The sequence below is a fragment of the Pelophylax lessonae genome, assembly GCF_965119305.1.
Source record: "Pelophylax lessonae genome assembly, chromosome: 13".
Taxonomy (NCBI): Eukaryota; Metazoa; Chordata; class Amphibia; order Anura; family Ranidae; genus Pelophylax; species Pelophylax lessonae.
The window spans coordinates 48,629,819-48,651,795 of record NC_138780.1 but is presented as its reverse complement, the minus strand read 5'-3'; the positions used below and the strand labels follow the sequence as shown (position 1 = coordinate 48,651,795).

General features: G+C 41.6%; 1 protein-coding gene across 1 annotated transcript; it reads left to right on the top strand.

The window, feature by feature from the left end:
• Positions 1 to 17,415: 17,415 nt before the first annotated feature.
• Positions 17,416 to 18,366, top strand: LOC309569837 (olfactory receptor-like protein OLF3; the record flags this gene model as incomplete). The annotated part of the gene is made up of 1 exon (XM_082275839.1): positions 17,416 to 18,366. The coding sequence occupies one exon, from the start codon at positions 17,416 to 17,418 to the stop codon at positions 18,364 to 18,366; it is 951 nt and encodes a 316-aa protein (XP_082131965.1).
• Positions 18,367 to 21,977: the final 3,611 nt, after the last annotated feature.

The window sequence follows — 21,977 nt, the reverse complement described above, 5'->3', positions numbered from 1 at the left end:
AGTTGTGGATCAAACAGAGGCCAAGATGGCAGCTTCCTTGACTGAAAACGATAGCAGGGTTTACTTCCACTTTAGGTATATAAAACCATGTAATATATAAAAACATGTATAGGCATAATGCATAAATTCTAATAATAAGTCGTGTGTAGAAAATACAATCAATTATATACAAATTTATAGATAAAAACAATTATGTAAATATTGTATTATTACATATAATATAGTAGATATAATACATTTTATATATTAACTAAGAGGTCCTCAATCAAGAATCTCAACTGGGAATAATCACTATATAAATTATCTCAAAGCTGAAAGGATATAAAATGGGACTACAATAAATAAACTGCATATATGTATATGTATGAAGAAAAAAAGAGGTAAAAAGGAAAACAAATTATAGAACTGTACAAATCTCTACAAATTATGGATGGACTCTCTGCACACTGCTACTCCCTTTCTAGCAAACAATGCAATGAAAAACAGGAGTATTTAGTTCACATATATTGCAATACATGTTTTAGCTGACCAACTGCATCAAAGTAGAGATCAGTCAGGAGGGAGCAGAGGACTGAAGGCAGCTGTAGGGTCAGCAGCGACAGTAGGTCCACAATGTCAATTGGCAGGTCTGTGCGGGAAAATCTCAGACCAAACAGGAATAAACATAACCGCCAATTGCGCTTAACTTCCGTAAAACTAAGAGGGGTATATGCTAATGCCAGGAGCCTAGCTAATAAAATGGATGAGTTGGAAATATTGGTACATGAGGAGGACATAGACCTTGTGGGAAAAACAGAGACTTGGTTCGACCCCTCACATGACTGGCTGGCCAATATCCAAGGGTATTCGGTGTACCAGAAGGACAGGGTAGGAAAAAGAGGGGGAGGGGTATGTCTCTATGTAAAGAACAATATAAAGGTGATAGAAAGGAGTGACATTACGGATGGGATGAGCATGGATTTAGAATCTGTGTGGGTTGAACTCCATAGGGAAGGAGAAAAGGGGAAAGTATAGGCCACCTAACCAAGGGGAGGAGGTAGAGCTGGAATTCTTAGCACTAATGAGTAAAGTGGCAAAATTGGGATCAGTCGTCATATTGGGGGACTTCAATTATCCCGACATTGACTGGGACGAGGGGACTGCACACTCACAGAAGGCCCGCCTATTCACGGAAACCTTACTGGATAATTACATGTCACAGTTGGTGGATTCCCCTACCAGAGAAAATGCAGTCCTGGATCTATTGATCACTAATGACCCAGACCTAATCTCGCAGGTAGGAGTCCAGGACAATCTGGGCTCTAGCGATCACAGGATGATCACATTTAGTATAAATAACAATATAACAAGGCAAGTGGGGAACATAAGAACCCTAAACTTCAGAAGGGCAAACTTTCCAAAATTGTACTCATTGATGGAAAGGGTAAACTGGGACCAAACCCTGGGATCCCTGACCACAGAGGAAAAATGGGTATGCTTTAGGAACATATTAGGCAAAGGCATCTTGCAGTGCATTCCTATGGGAAATAAATTTAGAAGAGACAAAGCCAAACCTGGCTGGCTAAACCGTAGCGTCAAAAAACTTATTAGGGGAAAAAAATTGGCCTTCAAGAAGTATAAATCAGAGGGCACAGTATCGGCTTTCGAGCAATACAAGGAGGCAAATAAGAAAAGTAAACAAGAAATCAAGATGGCTAAAATCAACTTTGAGAGACAAATAGCGGAGGATAGTAAAAAAAACCCAAAGAAATTCTTTAAATATATCAACAGCAAAAAAACTAGGGCAGAGCATATTGCACACATAATTAACAATGATGGGAGGATGGTTACAGAGGACACTGAAAAAGCAACCGTGCTGAATGCTTTTTTCTCGTCAGTCTTTACACAGGAAACGGAGGGGTACACTGACCATGACTGTTTGGTTAGTAGTAATACACAGGACTTGCCACTATGGCTAACAGAGGGTGAAATCAGGGAAAGGCTGGATAAACTCAACACAAACAAATCACCAGGCCCGGATGGCGTACATCCGAGAGTACTCAAGGAACTCAGTAAGGTTATATCCAGACCACTGTTCCTGATCTTTGCTGACAGTATTAGGACAGGAGATGTACCAGGGGATTGGAAGAAAGCTAACGTGATTCCGATATTCAAAAAGGGCCAGAGGCATATCCCGGGAAATTATAGGCCTGTCAGTTTGACATCAATAGTATGTAAACTTCTGGAGGGGATGATAAGGGACTATATCGTAGAGTTTGCTAAAGACAACAACATCATCAGCAGTAATCAGCACGGGTTTACAAATGGGCGTTCTTGTCAAACCAATCTATTAACATTCTACGAGGAGGTGAGCTGTGAGCTAGATAGGGGGAGACCAGTGGATGTGGTGTACTTGGATTTCGCTAAGGCGTTTGATACAGTTCCCCACAAGCGCTTAATTTATAAAATAAGATCTGCAGGTATCGACAGCAGGGTTTGTTCTTGGATACGGAATTGGCTTAAAGGGCGTGTCCAAAGAGTGGTAATAAACAGCGCATACTCAGACTGGTCTGAGGTAGTAAGCGGGGTGCCCCAGGGCTCAGTCCTGGGACCAACCTTGTTCAATTTATTCATAAACAACATTGAGGTCGGGATCAGTAGTTCGATATCAGTTTTTGCAGATGACACAAAATTGGCCAGAGCAATAACTGCACAGCATGAAGCAGATATCCTACAGAATGACCTGGACAAAATTACAGAGTGGGCAACGACATGGCAAATGAGGTTTAACGTGGAGAAGTGTAAGGTTTTGCACTTGGGGACTAAAAACATAAAAGCACAATACACGTTAGGAGGGGAACCCTTGGGGGAATCAAAAATGGAGAAGGATCTGGGAGTCTTGGTTGATGATAGATTAGGCAACAGCATGCAATGTCAAGCGGCAGCTGCCAAAGCCAGCAGAATATTAACATGCATAAAGAAAGGGATGTATTCCAGAGATAAGACTATAATCCTTCCACTTTATAAAACTCTGGTCCGACCGCATCTGGAGTATTCTGTCCAGTTCTGGTCGCCAGTCCTCAGGAGGTATGTGTTGGAGCTGGAGAGAGTCCAGAGAAGGGCAACTAAACTAATTAGGGGATTGGAGGACCTTGACTATGAAGAGCGTCTACAATCGCTCGATTTATTCTCCCTGGAGAAGAGACGTCTGAGGGGGGACATGATAGCAATTTATAAATATCTTAATGGGGATCCCAGCTTAGAAAAAAAGCTGTTCATTCGAAGGGATTGCATGAGGACTCGAGGGCATACAATGCGATTAGAGGAGAAGCGTTTTAACCTCAGGCAACGTGGGGGGTTCTTTACTGTTAGGGCTACAAGATTGTGGAATTCTCTACCACAAGAGGTGGTTTCTGCGGGTAGTATGGTGGCTTTCAAAAGACTCTTAGACTTACATCTCAAGGATCAGAACATTCAGGGGTATGTGAGATGATTACAGCCACACACACCTACACAGGTTGAACTGGATGGACTATTGTCTTTATTCAACCTCACCTACTATGTAACTATGTAACTATGTAAAAAGTAATCCCTCTTCTGGCCAGTTCTACACTGCCTTGCCATTGCAAATGCTATGGTGGATACCATGCCAACATGGGGCATATATAGGCATAAATATCCATATTTTTTATTGCATAGTTTGGTGGAAAGGGTGTAGCAGTGTGCAGAGGGTCCATCCAGAATTTGTAGTGTTAATATGTGGTCACACCCCTTTAGCACCTGATAGTTTAAATACATGTACAAGCTGTTGGGATTTGAGTACAGGTATATCTTTTCCATGTTGTAATGCAGGTCAGTAACCAGATCTGAACCTAGTCGCTCTTTCCCACTTCGGGTCTTTATGCCCCATTTTGGCATGGTGTCCATCAAAGCATTTGCAGTGGCAAGGCAGTGTAGGACTGGCCAGAAGAGGGATTACTTTGACACAGTTGGTCAGCCTAAACATGTATTGCAAAATATGTGAACTAAATATACCTGTTTTTCATTGCATAGTTTGCTGGAAAGGGTGTAGCAGTGTGCAGACATCAGTACCCCCGATGTCTAAAAAGGTTGGTATGTCCCTGAACTGTGTGCTTGCCCCTTTTAGTTTACTTGGGGGTCACTATCATTTTAATATTTTTGGCTCTCCTGAAAATCACTTTGGGTTTTGTGGGGAGCACCTATTCTAACTTAGGGTCCTGTAACAGGATGGGCCAATGTTTGTGTAAAAATAAAATGTCATGATTCTACACTTATTATTACAATTAGTGCTAAAAATGAGGGAATTGGTCACATCTTTAGATTGATTTTCATATGAAGGTGAAACATCTCTACTCATATAAGTCACATGCTTCATCTATAAGGTTCCATGGCATATCCAATTTCAAAGATTTTTTGTTTTAAGATGGTACTTTGTTCAAGATAATCACAGTCAGTGGTACAGTTCCATCTTAGTCTTTGAAACTGACTATAAGGAATGTTCTTCTTCCACTGCAGATGTTGACAAGTCTTTCAATGCAAATATGAATTCCCTACAGTCTCCTTAAAGTGTGTTTTTGATATTTCCGCCAACATCAGTAGTAAACACTAGGCTCAAAAATGCTAGAGACTTAAGGTTCACTACATGAGTAAACTGGATGTTGTAGGGGTTGTCATTGGAATAGTTGGTGAAAGAAATTGCAGACTCATGAGACCCATGCCAAATAACAATATTATCATCTATGTAGTATACCAGGCCACAGGCATTAAGATTGTTACCCAAATGTATAGGTATTCCCAGAGGCCCTTAAACAAATTGGCATAATTGCGGCGTGAAATTCAACCCCATCTCCGTGCCAACATTTTGTAGATAACAAGTATCCATGAACTGGAAAAAGTTCTAATCCAAACTGGATGCACTTGTAGATAAACTGGGACTGTAATAGGTGAATGTTGTCATTTTGGGCCAAGAAGTTATTCAAGGCCTCTAAACCTGTTGTATGTGGAATTGAGGTATACAGCAAAATCACGTCTAGTGAGAGCCACATATATCCTTCACCCCAATGGTAATTTTGTAAAATCTCTAAGAGATGTGAAGAATCTCTAATAAATGAGGGCAGAGATGTCACCATTGCATACTATTATTTATTCTAATTCTATGATCTACCAGAACACTCAGATCCCTCTCCACCATTGACTCCCCCAACTGTTCTCTTCCTAGTATGTATAATGCATGCATGAGTTCAGTTTTCCCATGTAATGGTTAGAAAACTGACCGAGGATGGAAAGGGGTATGGCTGTAAGGGATATCATTATAGAGGTCTTCCACAAACCCCTCTTCCACCAGATCTTATAATGGCTCTAGGGCAATGGTTCTCAACTCCTGTCCTCAGGACCCACTAACAGGCCAGGTTTGCAAGATAACTAAATTACATCACATGTGATCTCATTTGCTGCTCAGTGATTGCAGTATTCTAGTCTGCATCTCCAAAAGGGAAAACTTAAAATCTGATCTGTTAGTGGGTCCCGAAGACCAGAGTTGAGAACCACTGCTCTAGGGCCTGTGCTTCACCAGGAATATCCAATATAGGATCCAATGCAGGATCCAAAGGCCCATTCTCACTGGACTCTACTTTGGGATAAACCTATGCTTTTTCCTACTGTATACGGTAAAACCTCTTTACAATGAGGTTCCTGGTAAACGTTTGCCAATCTTTGAACAACTGAAACAGATTAGGTTCAATGGTTGAGGCAAAGTTCATCTCCTTTTGCAGTATTAAAATGGTATTAGGCAGAGGCTATCTTCTCCCACACAGACAAGACGCAGGAACATTCCACGTCTTGGACTGATACTCCTATTATACTTCGCCTACCTCTAGCCACGAAAAACACTTATCTATGACAGGTATGTCATACCTGCCTACACACCCATCAAGGACCGTTTAGGACCAACGGTGGATCACTGTGGTGTCCACGGTCTTGCCGTTTACCATCCACTTTTACCGTTCTCTTTCTCAGTGAATCATGTTTAAGTGAGACCAGACACTCTTCTTTCGGTTAACACCGTTTCATTTGACAGCCCAGTTACCCTCACAGGAGGACTTCCTTTGGTACAGTTAGTGCATTGAACTTTGGTTGACCCTGAGGAAGGGTTTTTGTACCCGAGGCGCGTGGGGTCCTGTCCGGTTCTCTCCACCGGTGGTGCCTGGGAGTCTTCTGTACGGATGCTGGTCTGTCCTTGCATGCAAGTTTTAATTTTATACATACCCAGTTGTCTGCTGGATGTATATAATTATGTGTATGTAGTTATTGTTGGTGTTCTTTATGTAATAAAATTGTATTTTACATACTCCTTTGCCTAGTTTTTCAGTGTTTCAGTGGCATGTAGGGTCCCAAACCATTGGGGGTACCCTTTTTTTGTATCTATCTACCGGGATGATGGCCACTAACACTGGGTACTAAGTGATAGGATCTAACAAAAAAAAAAACTGAAACAGATTAGGTTCAATGGTTGAGGCAAAGTTCATCTCCTTTTGCAGTAATAAAATGGTTTCAATATCAAGTATTTTATTAGATTTGTTGTAGATTTTTATAGTGGGGAAAAAAAGCTAATGATTTTCTCTTTTCTTTTGTTTTCCACCTTTCTCCTCTGGTTCCTCTAGTTCTGTGGTTTTTTTTTGTCTTTGGAGAAGGGGAAACTTCTAATAAAAATTCTTCAACCTGAGTCACACTAAACTTCTTAGTGTTTGGTTGTGGTGTATTGATGTTACACCCAAATGCCTGATTTTCCTCTGGAGTGTAATTTGAAGCTGACTTCTCTTCATACAATGAATTGTCATTGGTTGTCCGAATGTTAGGTACTGTAGCAACAAGTCCTGAACAATCAGAATTAATTCTGTGTTGTCTGTGTTGCCTTTGTTATATGTTACTTTATGGGAATTGGATATCCCCAGATTGGATTCTGGGGTGATTATGCTTTGACGATTTTTGAGAAGTTCTGGTTTTATCTGATCTGGTTCATGGAATCTTTGTGATGCCGTCACCACTACCCCTAGTTGGTGGGCCCATAGGTTCTTTTCTGTCCTCAATTGTTTTTCCTTTACTTACTAGATGTTTACTTTTCTTCTTGAATGTGAATTTGGACACGTTGCTGTTATCTATAGCTTGTCTGCCTGAATTACATTTCAACAGAAAAATTCTACCTATCTAGCAGGTCTCTTTCAAATTTTTGTTGTTTTTTTCAAAAACTATACCTCAAAATCATTGGTATGCTTGGAAATGATGTCTACATTTTTGGCAAAACTGGATAAATGTTCAAATCTCTTTAGTGCAGCAACATGTTTTTGAATGACAGCCTGTTCTTGAGAACAAGTTCTCTCTGCATGCACAATTTCTCCATCCATTGTGCTGTGTGGAGGGATGCTACCTTCTCCAAAACTTTTCTAAGGCCTGTCTATAAAGGAACTAATTCTTAGACTCCTCAAATTTTCTCCAATTATGATGAAACCTTTTCACACTCCTCCACATCTGTACTTTGTGTATGAGAGCTAGGTAACTTGTTATTATTAGTGCTCTCATTCAAATTTTGTACAATCTCATTATTATTAGAGGATGTACAGCTATGTTTAGACTTGTCAAATAGTGTTTTAAAGAGCTTATCTGCTCTTTCTTTTCTCTCCTTAGTCACCTTACTGGACTAGGAAGAGCACAACTGGGGGAATCAATGGTGGAGAAGGATCTGGGTGTTTTGGTAGATCATAAGCTTAATAATAGCATGCAATACCAAGCTTCGGTTTCCAAAGCCAGCAAAGTCCTTTCATGTATTAAGAGAGGTATAGACTTCAGAGAGAGAGAGATATCATTTACCCCTGTGCAAATCATTTGTAAGACCTCATCTGGTGTATGTAGTTCAGTTTTGGGCACCAGTTCACAAAAAGATATCGGGGAACTGGAGAAAGTACAGAGAAGAGCATCCAAACTGATAAGAGGCATGAAGGAGCTCAGCTATGAGAAAAGATTAGAGGAACTGAATTTATTCTCTCTTGAGAAGAGAGGAGGTTAAGGGGGGATATGATCAACATGTATAAATACATAAGGGGTCCATATAGTGAATTTGGTGTAGAGTTATTCACTTTAAGGTCATTACAGAGGACAAGTGGGCACTCTTAACATCTAGAGGAAAAGAGATTTAATCTCCAAATACGGAAAGATTTCTTCACAGTAAAAGCTGGGAAAATGTGCAATAGATTCCCTCAAGAGTTGGTTCTGGCTAGCTCACTAGATTGCTTTAAAAAAAGGCTTGGGTTCTTTCCTAAATGTACATAATACAACTGTATACTAACATTTATAGGTTAAGTTGAGCCAGGGAATATCCATTTGTCTCTTGGGGGATCTGGAAGGATTTTTCCCCCCTGTTGGAGCAAATTGGTTCATGCTTTGCTGGGGTTTTTTGCCTTCAACTGTGGGTATGAGATTGTGTATATAGGATTACTGTATATCTTTTTTTTCTTTTTGCAGGATTATGTAACCATTTCTTGATTTATTTCCCAATCCATTTTACTGGTAGCCAACCAACCCTAAAATAGTCACTTATGTATTTACACATGGTGTTCATATCCCCTTTCATTGCCTCTTTTTAAGAGTGAATACATTTAATTCAGCTAATCTTTCCTCATAGCTGAGCTATTCCATGCCTCTTATTAGTTTGGTTGACATTCTCTGCCCTTTGCCAATTTTTTAAAGATGGGTGTGTCAGTACTATATGAATATTAGGCTCATTTAGGTTACCACTAAGGTTCTCCAACTTAGATTTCTATTCTTGTTGTTTAACCACCTCCCACCCGGGCCATTGTAGATATACGGCCGGGTGGGAGTCTCGTCCTTCTGAATAGACGTTCCGGAACGTCCTTCATAAGGAGAGAGATCATGCCGCCGCGGGCACGCGCAGTGGCGCGATCTCGATGTGCCTGTGTCCCTAGGACACAGAGCAACAAGACTCGGCAGGAGGGCCCTGTGATTGGCCCTCCTGATCACATGACGGCTGTGACCAATCACAGCCGTCATGTAATGTCAATACAGCCGTTGTAACGGCTTCGATCTCTTCTCCTCCTGACAGATCCTGTCAGTGAGGAGAAGATCAGAGGATCGATTCTGCAGCCGGGGTGATCAGTGAGTATTTCTAATTACTCACTGATCACAGGGGGGGTCTGTGCTGGTAATCAGATGATTGATTACCAGTGCAGCCCTGGGGGGAGGGGATGCCACTAGAGCCACCAGGGATGCCCACCCATGACCACCAGGGATGCCCACCATGGCCACCAGGGATGGCAAACAGGGCTCAGAGAGCCTGCCAGTGGTGCCCCCCTATCAGTGCTGCCCACCAATGCCATCTATCAGTGCTGCCCACCAGTGCCCATTATTGCCATCTATCAGTGCCGCCCACCAGTGCCCATTATTGCCCACCAGTGCTACCTATCAGTGCCCATCAGTGCCCCCCATCAGTGCCGATCAGTGCCGCCCATCAGTGCCACCCATCAGTGCCCATCAGTGCCGCCTATCAGTGCCCATCAGTGCCCATCAGTGCCACCCATCAGTGCCCATCAGTGCTGCCTATCAGTGCCCATCAGCGCTGCCTATCAGTGACCACCAATGCTGCATATCAGTGCTATCTATCAGTGCCACATATCAGTGCCCATCAGTGCTGCATATCAGTGCTACCTATCAGTGCCCATCAGTGCTGCATATCAGTGCCACCCCATCAGTGTCTCCTCATCAGTGCTTGTCAGTGCGGCGTCATCAGTGCTCATCAGTGCAGGAAAAAACGTATCTATTTACAAAATTTTATAACCTAAACAAAAAAACTTTTTTTTTTTTTTCAAACTTTTCAGTCTTTTTTTATTTGTGCACCAAAAAAGAAAAAACCTGGCGGTGATCAAATACCACCAAAAGAAAGCTCTATTTGTGGGGAAAAAATGGCATAAATTTGGTTTAGGTACAGTGTTGCATGACCGCGCAATTGTCATTCAAAATGCAGCAGCGCTAAAAGCTGAAAATTGGTCTGGGAAGGAAGGGGGTTTAAGTGCCCAGTATTGAGGTAGTTAAAACATATGTTTTATAACATTGGATCATTCTGTTTTGATCTCTAGGGCTGCTCCTGAAAGCCTGAATGTGACCTGCAAACAGAAGTGAACTACTATCAACACACAAATGAGCCAGGTGTCTAATTATCTGAGACAAGTGGGAATCACTTCAATATGTTGACTATGACCTTCTGCTTAGTGATACTACACAGTGTTTACTCCTTTGTCTCTTTTATGTCTTTGAGAGACTGTACATCCAAATTTTTGTACAGCAATGTCTACATGGCATTGCTGCTATCTTTCTATACGGACCTACAACAGCAACAAGACGTCAAGCTAGTCACTGAAGTTGGTCTTCTTCCTTACTTCTCTGAATAATGTCTGCATTTTTTTCAAGTGCAAAGTTTAGGGAGATGAACTTGGTTATGCCACAGTTCCCCTACTGAAAAATTTGGTAATTTATTTAACCGGTTGCCCACCGCCGCAAGTACATATACTGCGGCGGTCAGCCCCGGCCAGGCAAAGTGACGTACCGGTACGTCACTAGCCTGTCACTAGCTTGTGAGCCAATAGCGGGCGAGCGCGCGCCCGCCCCGGCTCGTTCCCTAGTAAGTCTGTGCGTGTGACCGGCGGACCCGGTGTCCGCCGGTCACTCGGCGATCGTCGGTGGAGAGGGAGAAAGGCAGGCGGCTAATGTAAACAAGCCGCCTGTCATTCTCCCCTGTGTAGGAATAGTGATCATACGGTTCTACTATGTAGGACCGTTGATCACTGTTCCTACACCAGTAGCCATGTCCAATCACAGTTAGAAGCACGCCCCTAGGACACACTTAACCCCTCCCTCTCCAATACAGTTAACCCCTTCCCTGCCAGTGTCATTTTGCAGTAACAGTGCATATATATAGCACTGATTACTGCAGTAATGTCACTGGTAACCCCAAAAGTGTCAAAAATGTCAGTCAAGGGTCCGATCTGTCCGCCACAATGTCGCAGTACCGCAAAAAAAAAACGCAGATCGCCGCCATTACGCGTTAAAAAAAACCCACTAAAAATGACAGAAATCTTTCCCTTAGTTAGTAAACGCAATAACTTTTGCGCAAACCAATCAAAATACGCTTTTTGCGATTTTTTTTACCAAACATATGTGGCATAAAACAAATTGGCCTAAAATGTTAAAAAATTTTGATTTTTACTTTTTTTTTTTGGGGAATTTCATATAAAAAAATGTGAAAAAAATTGTTATTTTTGCAAAATTGACGCTCTTTTTTTGTTTATAGCGCAAAAAGTAAAAATCGCACAGGTGATCAAATACCACCAAAAGAAAGCTCTGTTTGTGGGAAAAAAAGGACATCAAATTCGTTTAGGTACAGCGTCGCACGACCGCGCAATTGTCCGTTAAAGTCACACAGTGCCGAATCACAAAAAAAAATCCTGGTCGGAATGGGGGTAAAATCTTCCGGGGCTTAAGTGTTTAAAGAACATCAGAAGTACTTTAGATTTCTTTACTGTACAAAAGTTTTAGGCAGGTGTGAAAAAAATGCTGTAAAGATTTTTTCAGAAATATACATTTTAATTGTTTAGTTTTATCAAAAGTGAACAAACAGAAGAAAAATCTAAATCAAATCAATGTTTGGTGTGACTACCCTTTGACTTCAAACCAGCATCAATTCTTACAATTTGTACGCTTGCACAAAGTCAGGGATTTTGTAAGATTAGAGCTAGGAGTAGGAGTACTCAATTATACCAAGCAGGTGCTAATGATCATCAATTCATATATTCAGTCATTAGCTGAAACAGAAACAGCTGTTTAGGAGGCTTAGAACTGGCTGAGGAACAGCCAAACTCTGCTACCAAGGTGGGGTTGTGGAAGACCGTTTCATGTTACATCTCATATACAATGGCAAGACAGAGCAAAGAAACAAGACACAAGGTAGTTATACTACATCAGCAAGGTCTCTCCCAGGCAAATATTTTGAAGCAACTTAATGCAAACTAATAAAAGACACATCATGTTTTCTTTCCTTCTACATCGGACGATGTCCAGCAGTGCCATAAGCATAAAACTGGCTGCAATCAGTAAAACCCAGGTACATCCATTTACTGTTCAGAGACGTCTGGCCAGATGTTTCATTCATGGAAGAATTGTGGCCAAAAAGCCATACCTTTGATGTGGAAACAAGGCTAAGTGGCTCAACTATGCACAAAAACATAGAGTCAGACATGATTCAAAATTTGAAATTTTTTGCTGTAGCAGAAGGCATTTTGAAGGGCTGGAAAGCAGTACAATATTGAATGTCTGCAGGCAACAGTAAAGCATGGCGGAGGCCTCTTGCGAGTTTGGGGCTGCATTTCTGCAAATAGAGTTAAAGATTTGGTCAGGATCAATGGTGTCTTCAATGCTGAGAAATACAAGCAGATACAGTACTTATCCATCATGCCAAACAATCAGTGAGGCGTGTGATTGGCCCCAAATTTATTCTGCAGCAAGAAAAGGACCGCAAACATACAGCCAATGTCATTAACCACTTAAGCCCCGGAAGATTTTACCCCCTTCCTGACCAGGGGGTATTTTGCGATTCGGCACTGCATGACTTTAACGGACAATTGCGCGGTCGTGCGACGCTGTACCTAAACGAATTTGACGTCCTTTTTTTCCCACAAACAGAGCTTTCTTTTGGTGGTATTTGATCACCTGTGCGATTTTTTGGTCACGCGCTATAAACAAAAAAAGAGCGTCAATTTTGCAAAAATAACAATATTTTTCAAATTTTTTTATATGAAATTCCCCCCAAAAAAGATGTAAAAACCAATTTTTTTTAAAATTTTTGGCCAATTTGTTTTCTGCTACCCATGTTTGGTAAAAAAAATCGCAATAAGCGTATTTTGATTGGTTTGCGCAAAAGTTATTGCGTTTACTAACAAAGGGAAAGATTTATGTCATTTTTGGTGTTTTTTTTTTAACGAGTAATGGCGGCGATCTGCGATTTTTTTTGCGGGACTGCGACATTGGGGCGGACAGATCGGACCCTTGACTGACATTTTTGACACTTTTGGGGTTACCAGTGACATTTCTACAGTAATCAGTGCTATACATATGCACTGTTACTGTAAAAATACACTGGTAGTGAAGGGGTTAACTTTATTTGGGAGGGAGGGGCTGTGTGTATCCCTAGGGGTGTGCTTTCTACTGTGATTGGCTGTGGCTTGAGCTGTAAGGACACTGATCAACGGATCTACATAGTAGATCCATGTGATTAGTGTCTTTACAGTGAGGAGAATGACAGGTGGCTTGTTTACACAAGCTGCCTGACATTCTCCCTCTCCCCCGCCGATCGCCGAGTGACCGGCGGACATCGGGTCCGCTGGTCACATGCGCGGGGGGGTCCGTGACCACGCGGGAGCGCGCCTCCGGGGGCGCGCGCTCGCTCCCTAGACCCTCACAAGCTAGTGACGTAGCCCTACGTCACTTTGCCTGTGAGGGGCTGACTGCCGACGTAGATCGGCGTTAGGCAGTCGGCAAGTGGTTAAAGGTCTGGCCTACACAGAGCCCTGATCTCAGCATCATCAAGTCTGTCTGGGATTACATGAAGAAGCTTGAGGCAGCCTACATCCACAGAAGGTCTGTGGTTAGTTCTCCTAAGTGTTTGGAAAAAAACCCACTTGCAAAGTTCCTACAAAAACTGTGTGCAGGTGTACCTAGAAGAACTAATGCTGGTTTGAAGGCAAAGGGTGGTCACACCAAATATTGATCTGATTTAGAGTTTCTTTTGTTAGTTGATAAAAATAAGCTACCAGCACTTCTATTTCTGAAAGCATTTTACATTTACAGCTTTTTCACACCTGCCCAAAACTTTTGCACAGTATTGTATATTACAACTTTCAGAAGCCAAAAAAAAGTAAATGTTTTAAAGGATAAGTCCACCCTAAAACTAAAATCCCTGCATCTATAGATCTCCACAATTTAACACTAACCTATCTAGCCCTGTAAAGAAGCCGATCCCACCTGGTCTCCAGTGGCGGAAGCTCAGCAGAGGACACGGCCGACAACGGCTGTGAAATGAATGGGAAGTGAAGTCCCCCTTAGACTTACTATGGGGCTTCCATTGTCAGCTGTGTCCTCCTCACCTTCCTCCACAGTGAAGCCGCGACTGACAGCTCAGCGTGGGATCGGGTTGGATTGGCTTCAAAAAAGGTATTTATACTGATTTCCTCTGTACAGGGCTAGATAGGTGAGTGTTAGTTTCTGGATATTTATAGATGCAGGGATTTTAGTGTTAGGGTGGACTTATCCTTTAATGTCAGTGTCTTTTTCAGAAAATATCTTGGGATAATTTATTTTTCAGTGTTCTGTTTTTTTGGAACACGCAGAAGACATGCAGGGGACTCTAACTTCCGATTTTTCTCCTTAACTCTAATCCTTGTTACAAATACAAATTGATTAGATACTGTAAACCTACAGAGACCACCAATGTACCACATCCTTTACATCTACCAAAAAATGAATAAAGAAACACAGAAACATTTACTCCATATTGTTGGACTTTTAGAGCCGGTTCACACTGAGGCGCTCCGACTTTGGAGGACGACCTGTGAAGTCGCGTGCACCGCCACTTCGGCGCGACTCGCAGGGACTTCACATAATGGAAGTCTATACAAGTCGCTCCCAGGTCGCCCCAAAGTAGTACAGGACCCTTTTCCTAAGTCGGAGCGACTTGTGTCACTCCTATTAGAACGGGTCCTGTACTACTCAATGGACCGCAACCGACCGCGACTTGTCAGGCTGACAAGTCGCCTGACAAGTCGCGCTAGTCTGAATGGGCTCTTAAAGGTACACGAGGCAAATAAGATTTAAAACAATATATCAGTTTATTATATCCTTTAAATAACATATACAAAATCAGCTTTAAAGGGTAACTCCACTTTAGTGGGGAAGAAAATAGCAAATAATGTAAAAATAATATAGCGTATACAATTGCGACACAAGTCATGTTGTAATTGAATGTTGTTAAAAATGACTTTTCCTTTTCAATCTGCAGCACTGTAATGCAATGTAAATGAAAAGTGCAATACAATATGGCTACTTGGAGGCATTCTGTACACAGATGGTGTACAGAATGCCCACAAGGTATATAATTTCCTGATGATGTGATTGGCTTACTGATTTTCTCAGAAGTCTGCACTAAATGCATCCTCTGCTGAAAACAATTGAATTTTTGGTGAGATATTCCGAAGGAAAATAATTTCTAATGTGATGCAGACTCTGCGATTGTCCTCGTTAGAGCCCAGCACTTGCAGCAGCTGATAATTACAAAACCACTCCCATACAGATTCACTCTACACATGGACAAACAAACAGCTATTTCTTAAAGCGGAGCTCCACCCTCATTTTCTTCTTTTCTGATTCCTGTAGTGAAAAGCATGTCAAAAAAGAATTGGACATACTGTACATTTTTTTTTTGGGGTCACTTTCCTTATTTTAGGGGAATCTCGGTCCGAATTCCTTCTTCTGTGGCCGTGGCCCTGGATGTCACTTCCGGTTTCGCATTGCATCCCGGGAGATGTGGGTCATCCATCCCAGGATGCTCTGGGAATGGCCGGCCGCTACTCTGATTGCCGATCGCAATCAAAAGCACATGCTGGCACTGATGGGCACTGATAGGTGGCACTGATAGGCGGTACTAATGGGCACTGATAGGCAGCACTGGGTGGCAATAATGGGCACTGGTGGGTGGCACTGATAGATGGCAATGATGGGCACTGGTGGGCGGCACTGATAGATGGCAATGATGGGCACTGGTGGGCACCACTGATAGATGGCAATGGTGGGCAGCACTGATAGGGAGGGCACCACTGACAGGCTTCCTGAGCCCTGATTGCCATCCCTGGTGGCCATGGTGGGCATCTCTGGTGGTCATGGGTGGGTATCCCTGGTGGCTCCCCAGGGTCTGCACTGGTAATCAATGTTCTGATTACCAGCACAGACCCCCCCTGTGATAAGTGAGTAATTAGCAAAAAAATGCTTCAAACTCACTGATCCCCTGGCTGCAGCAAAGATTGTCTCTTCTTCTCCTCAATGACAGGATCTGTGTGAGGAGAAGAAGAGATCAAAGCCGTTACAATGGCTGTATTTACATTAGATGATGGCTGTGATTGGACACAGCTGTCATGTGATCAGAAGGGCCAATCACAGAGCCCTCCTGACAAAACTTGTTGCTATGTGTCCGAGGGACACAGGCACATCGAGATGGCGTCATTGCACATGCCCGCGTCGGCGCGATCTCGCTCCTGCTGCAGGACGTTTGGGAATGTCCGATCAGAAGGACAAGACTCCCACCCGGCCGTATATGTACAGTGGCCAGTTGGGAGGTGGTTAAATAAAATTAGTCTTTAAAGCCAAACTAAGCTGTATCTGAGCACCAAAAAACTGGAAATGCGATTTAATTAATTTTTATTATTTAATAGCAAACTTGCCCATTCATCCATACCTCAAAGCTTTATGGTTGAGAAATTTTTGAAAAATAGAACCCCACAATTCCTGGTCCTGATATAGTGAAGCCCTGTTAGTGTGATGAAAACAGCATGGAAGATATCATAATAGCTAGAAATGTCTCATGGTTCCCCTTATGCCTCATTTCCACTGAGCGGTACGGTGAGGTTCAGTACAGTTCAGTATGGTTTGGAACGGTACACATTGATCAGGCTTGCGTTTCCACCGCCAACAGTACTTCAGCTCAACAGTACCTCAACAGTATAGCTCCACCCTGTTGGTATGGTACTAATGTGCTTGGTACCCCAACGAAAGGGTCCCAAAAAAGTGGTACGGTACGGAATTAGGGTACCATTCACAACTTTTGACAAAAATTGCCCATCGTACCGAACTGAACCGAACCGTACCGCTCAGTGGAAACGAGGCATTGCTGTCCGGCAAACTTCCTGAAACTGTGACAATTACCGTGGATTTTGAAATATAGAAATATCAGCATTGTAAGTAAAAGGCCATAAAACTGAGCAGCCCCCCGCACCCAAACCAGAATATCAAACCTAAGCCATAGTCTTATTCCTGAGTTGTGGCCCCAATAATTCTGCAACTAGAGATGCGCTATGTAGAAGATTAACAGTGTGTTGCACTTGGACAAAGAGTATGGTTGAGAATGGAAAATAAAAAGAAAAAAATGTATGCTTGAGTTATGCAATAAATGTAATATACGATTAAACTTTTTTTTTATTTTTGCATATGCAGTCACAATCATTCGACTGAAATGATGTTCTAATTTTGTCATGCTAGGCATTTTAGGTTTTTAAATGTAATTTTATTTTTAAGCTTCATTATAAAAGCCTTATGGAGTACATTAACCAAACATTTCCACATCGCTTTATCCTCATTGGTCTATCCACCGATCCATACATTCAGCCACTTTTGTTTATTACATTGCTATTGATGTACACAGTGACAGTCCTGGGAAATGTTCTGATCATTATAATTGTAAGGATTAGCACCCAGTTGCAGACTCCTATGTACTTCTTTCTCAGTAACCTCTCATTAATTGACCTGTGTTTCTCTACAACTATTGTGCCCAAGCTACTGATAAACACTTTGTCTGAAGATAAAAGTATTTCTTTCTTGGGTTGTGCAACCCAAATGTATTTTCACCTGGCCCTGGGTGGAACAGAATGCATAATATTAGCAATCATGGCCTATGATCGGTATATAGCCATTTGCAACCCTTTAAGCTACCACACCATCATGAATATGAGGCTCTGTGTAATATTGTCAGCTGTAACATGGATTTTTAACTTTATAAACTCTATATTCTATGCAGTCATCACCTTCCAACTTCCCTATTGTAGGTCCAACCATGTCAATCATTACTTCTGTGAGATGCCTCCACTCTTCCGACTTTCTTGTAAGGACACTTTGTGGAATGAAATAGCTGTGTACATCTCAGGAGCGATTGTAGGCTTTTGTGCATTTGTGTTGACTCTACTGTCCTATGTACAAATTATTTCTACCATCTTTAAAATGCAGTCCACCAATGGGCGTAAGAAGGCCTTTTCTACATGTACCTCCCATCTTTGTGTTGTTTCACTATACTATGGTACCATTGTCTTTATGTATTTAAGGCCTCGAGGAAGCTATTCTGTGAAACGAGACAGAATAGTGTCTATTCTCTACACAGTGGTGACACCAATGTTTAATCCTATCATTTACAGTATAAGGAACAATGAAGTGAAAGGAACTTTAAAGAAGATACTGTTCAGAAGGACTCAACTGCAATCTAATGGCCAATAATAAAAGTATAAACTAGGAAATTAACTTAATGTTATTTCATATTCTCAAGCTTGTCTCGGCCTCACTGCATTCAGCCCCATCACCATGTTCCCAGAAGTGTCCCAGGATGTATCGCTATGCTTTCCATATGGAGTTATTTGTGTACAGTGCTGTTATTTTCCGATATATGTGAGCACAGTTCTAAAGTTCTTGCATTAAATGCATTATTTGGACTTTATCCTATGAGAAGCGTTTTGCCTTTCTTTTTGGGTGCTATTGGGGTCTTTTCATGGGTGCTATAACCGGATGATGATTGATGAGGAGTGGTCGGCAAGCTTTGTATTTTCATCCTCTTGGCCGCTTGTTTGACAAACTTGCCAGTGAGGGGCGGTGATCGGTCCATGCGTTATATAACTTCTCTGTTCCTAGTGGATCATTTATTTTCTGTAAGCCTTCTCGGGTGGCAGCACCATGGTGGAGATTTACTTGGAGTTCAAAACACACAAAAAAATTCAGTTTTTCTTGGACTTTAACACGGTTCTATTTCCATTTAGTTCATGTGTGATTTTTAAAACAAACGTTTTTTACGGCATATATTGTGTCACTATATTATGAATTGAATATTTTACTACTTGATTACATTTTTGATTTAACACATTATTTTGTGCACTTTGTTAATTGGCTTGTATTATAGCGCACCACTTCTTGTATAATATGTTAGAGCTATGGTAAATATTTCATAGCGTGCAATCTGCTTTTCACTGTGTCATTGTATTTTTACCATAAGTGCAGTTTCATATATATTTTATTAGTATTGTAGAGATGGAATGTAGACCAGAATAAATCCATTATTGTGTGCTATGTGTGTTATGGGGTATATACAAGAGTGTAAGAAAGGAAGGCTGTCCTACAGTAAGGGTATATGCAGTGTGCGGGAATTATCCTTGAGTTTTTTTGACGGAACAGCTGATGTAATTGGGGTTCTGATATACTCCAGTGCCTGAAAAAAGGATTTTGTCATGCTGAGACTTATGCTGAGACTTATGCACTTTTTTGTCCATCCTGTGGTGTGTGTTTAGGGTTCCTCCCCAGGTCAGGTGGATTCCTTGACTACTCTTGTGTCCCCAGTCAATACTGGATTTGGGTACACATTGGGGGACTGGTTAGTGAGTATAATTCTATACCAACCTTCTGATATATACACAAGACTGGAAGAGTCCTGAAGAAGCGGGCGATCCAGTGAAACGCGTAGACTTCGGTCTTCAATGTGGTTATTCATTCACTTTTGCACCTATGATTATGAATTTTTATTAGCCTTTTTGGCAGTGTCTTGTTTACCATTTGTAATAAAATCTTGATCATTTTGAAAGTGTATGTGTTGTTGAATGTGTCACTATTGGAGGCATACTCAGGGTCCCATAAACCTCTAGATGATTTGTTGATTGACATTTTATGTATCTTTGATAGGCCAGATTTATAGGCAGGCCCCATCAGGAGCATTTTGTAAACACAATCAGCAGTATTGAAAACCACCAGTTTTGGGGGTACCATGAATGGGGAAAAACAAAGTGTATCTAACAATTACTGCTAGATACATAAAGGTGTGATTCTCTAAAAGGTCCAAAACAGTTTAAATAGGTTTTGCCGACATCCCTAGAAGACTGAATATAGGTGTTTATTATGTGATACAGTTTGTAATGCTGGAAAAGTACATGTTTAGGATTTTAGTAATGTTAATTATGCCATTTGTGCTGTAATATAGTATTTGGTAATATTAGCTACCATATGGCCTATAAATCTGCAAATGTATGTAAGAGAAACATCAAAGCTTTTACTTTGTGACATTTGCTAAATACGGTCAGGAGTACCAAAACCTAATATTTTCAGTAATTAAGTAGAGTCATTTTTACATCGTTGATTCACACCTATGTAATAAAATGCAGAAATGCCAAAATGCCTTAAGAGATTCCGAATTCTAAAACTGATTATACATAAGAGATGATTGTCACCTGATTTCATGTATTTTTAACTGAAATCTCATGTTCTACAGTCATCCAATCACAATCAAGTTCTGAATACAGGCAATGGCCTATTCAACATCTCCTTCAAGCGGTAAAATAAAATTAAATAAATATTCGAAAGATTGTTGTAGCAGTGAAAAAAAAAAAACATAATTATCATCTAACTGGTAACACAAATGGCCAAGTTGAGTTCCAAGGCTAGACAAATCTAGATAGATCTAGAGAAAAATTGTGACATAGAGAAAGAGATGTACACCGCTCAGGCAGTTGAACTTCACAGCCAGCCATGGGTGCAGGACCTCGGATCGCCACCGCAAACAGGATACAAGAGAAATGGCCGCACACCAAGCGATGACTCACGATGAAAGTACCCAGTAGTAGTGAACAAGCATGCTGCGAGTCCTGTGAAACATGTCTACCATCTATTTTGCTGTACCTTGCATCCTTGTTTAATAAAGCCTTTCATTGTGAGCTATCGCTTGGTGTGTGGCCATTTCTCTTGTATAGAGAAAAATTGCATCAGACTTTACAAGCACACATGGGACCAGTGGCGTCACTATAGGGGTGCGGTGGGGGCGGTCCGCACCGGGTGACACCCGCCAGAGGGGTGACACTGGCCAGGGATGTCTCCCCAGCTGCCTCTATTCTTCACTTCTCACTGTAGTGTATGTACGGACGGAGTACACTGAACTGAAACCGCCCCGCCTGTGATGTTTACTTCCTGTGTACACAGAGGAGGAGGGGGAGGAGGGAGAGGAGGAGGGAGGAGGCACACCACGCTGCTGATTATGGCATTCTCTGTCAGGATAGAAGAAGCTGGGACAAGGTAAATTGCAGGTAACCCTTGCACTGCTGGCACATTATCACTGGAAAGGATCGTTCATGTTCTTTTTAACTTCAAGAAAATTGAACTTTGTTTTAGGAGAGTGCTGCTGTAATATGCCATGATGTACTATGTCTCCAGTCTCTTGTATACCACAGAAGCATGCTCCCAGTCTCCAACACCCTCTGTACTATAATGCATGTAAAAAAGTGCGCTGATAAATGTATGTGAGCTGCAACCAAAGATCCAATAGGAATAAATAGTGATGAAAAAAGTCTGGTGCGCTAAATTGTTACCATCACGAACAACTGTTATGTGATACCAAAACTTGACCTTATTATACAATTGTGATGATTACAAAAAATAAAATACAGAGTGAATAAATATTCTTCGAAACAATATTACTTAAAACAAAATTATGCAATTGTCACACAGAATAAAAAGTCCAAATGTGAAAAGTGCAATAAATCCCAAAATAAAGTCCAATTAAAATCCACAGGTGCTGAATGTTGGGACGTGAAATAGTGGTGAACTGGTATTCAGAAGTGATGACAATCGTGATACAAATGGGATGTGAAGGTTTCCCACCACCTCACAGATTTGCTTCTTACCAGAATTGGTTTGGAAAAGGGCAGATAGCAGAAAAATCGGTCCAAAGGGGAACCTCTGCGATGAAACCAAGAGGAAGTGCTGTGCTGAGACCCACACCTATATATAAAAGGGCTGCTTACCAGATCCCAATTATTTCAGGCTATTGGTTATTATGCAGACTCTCTGGAGGTCATATG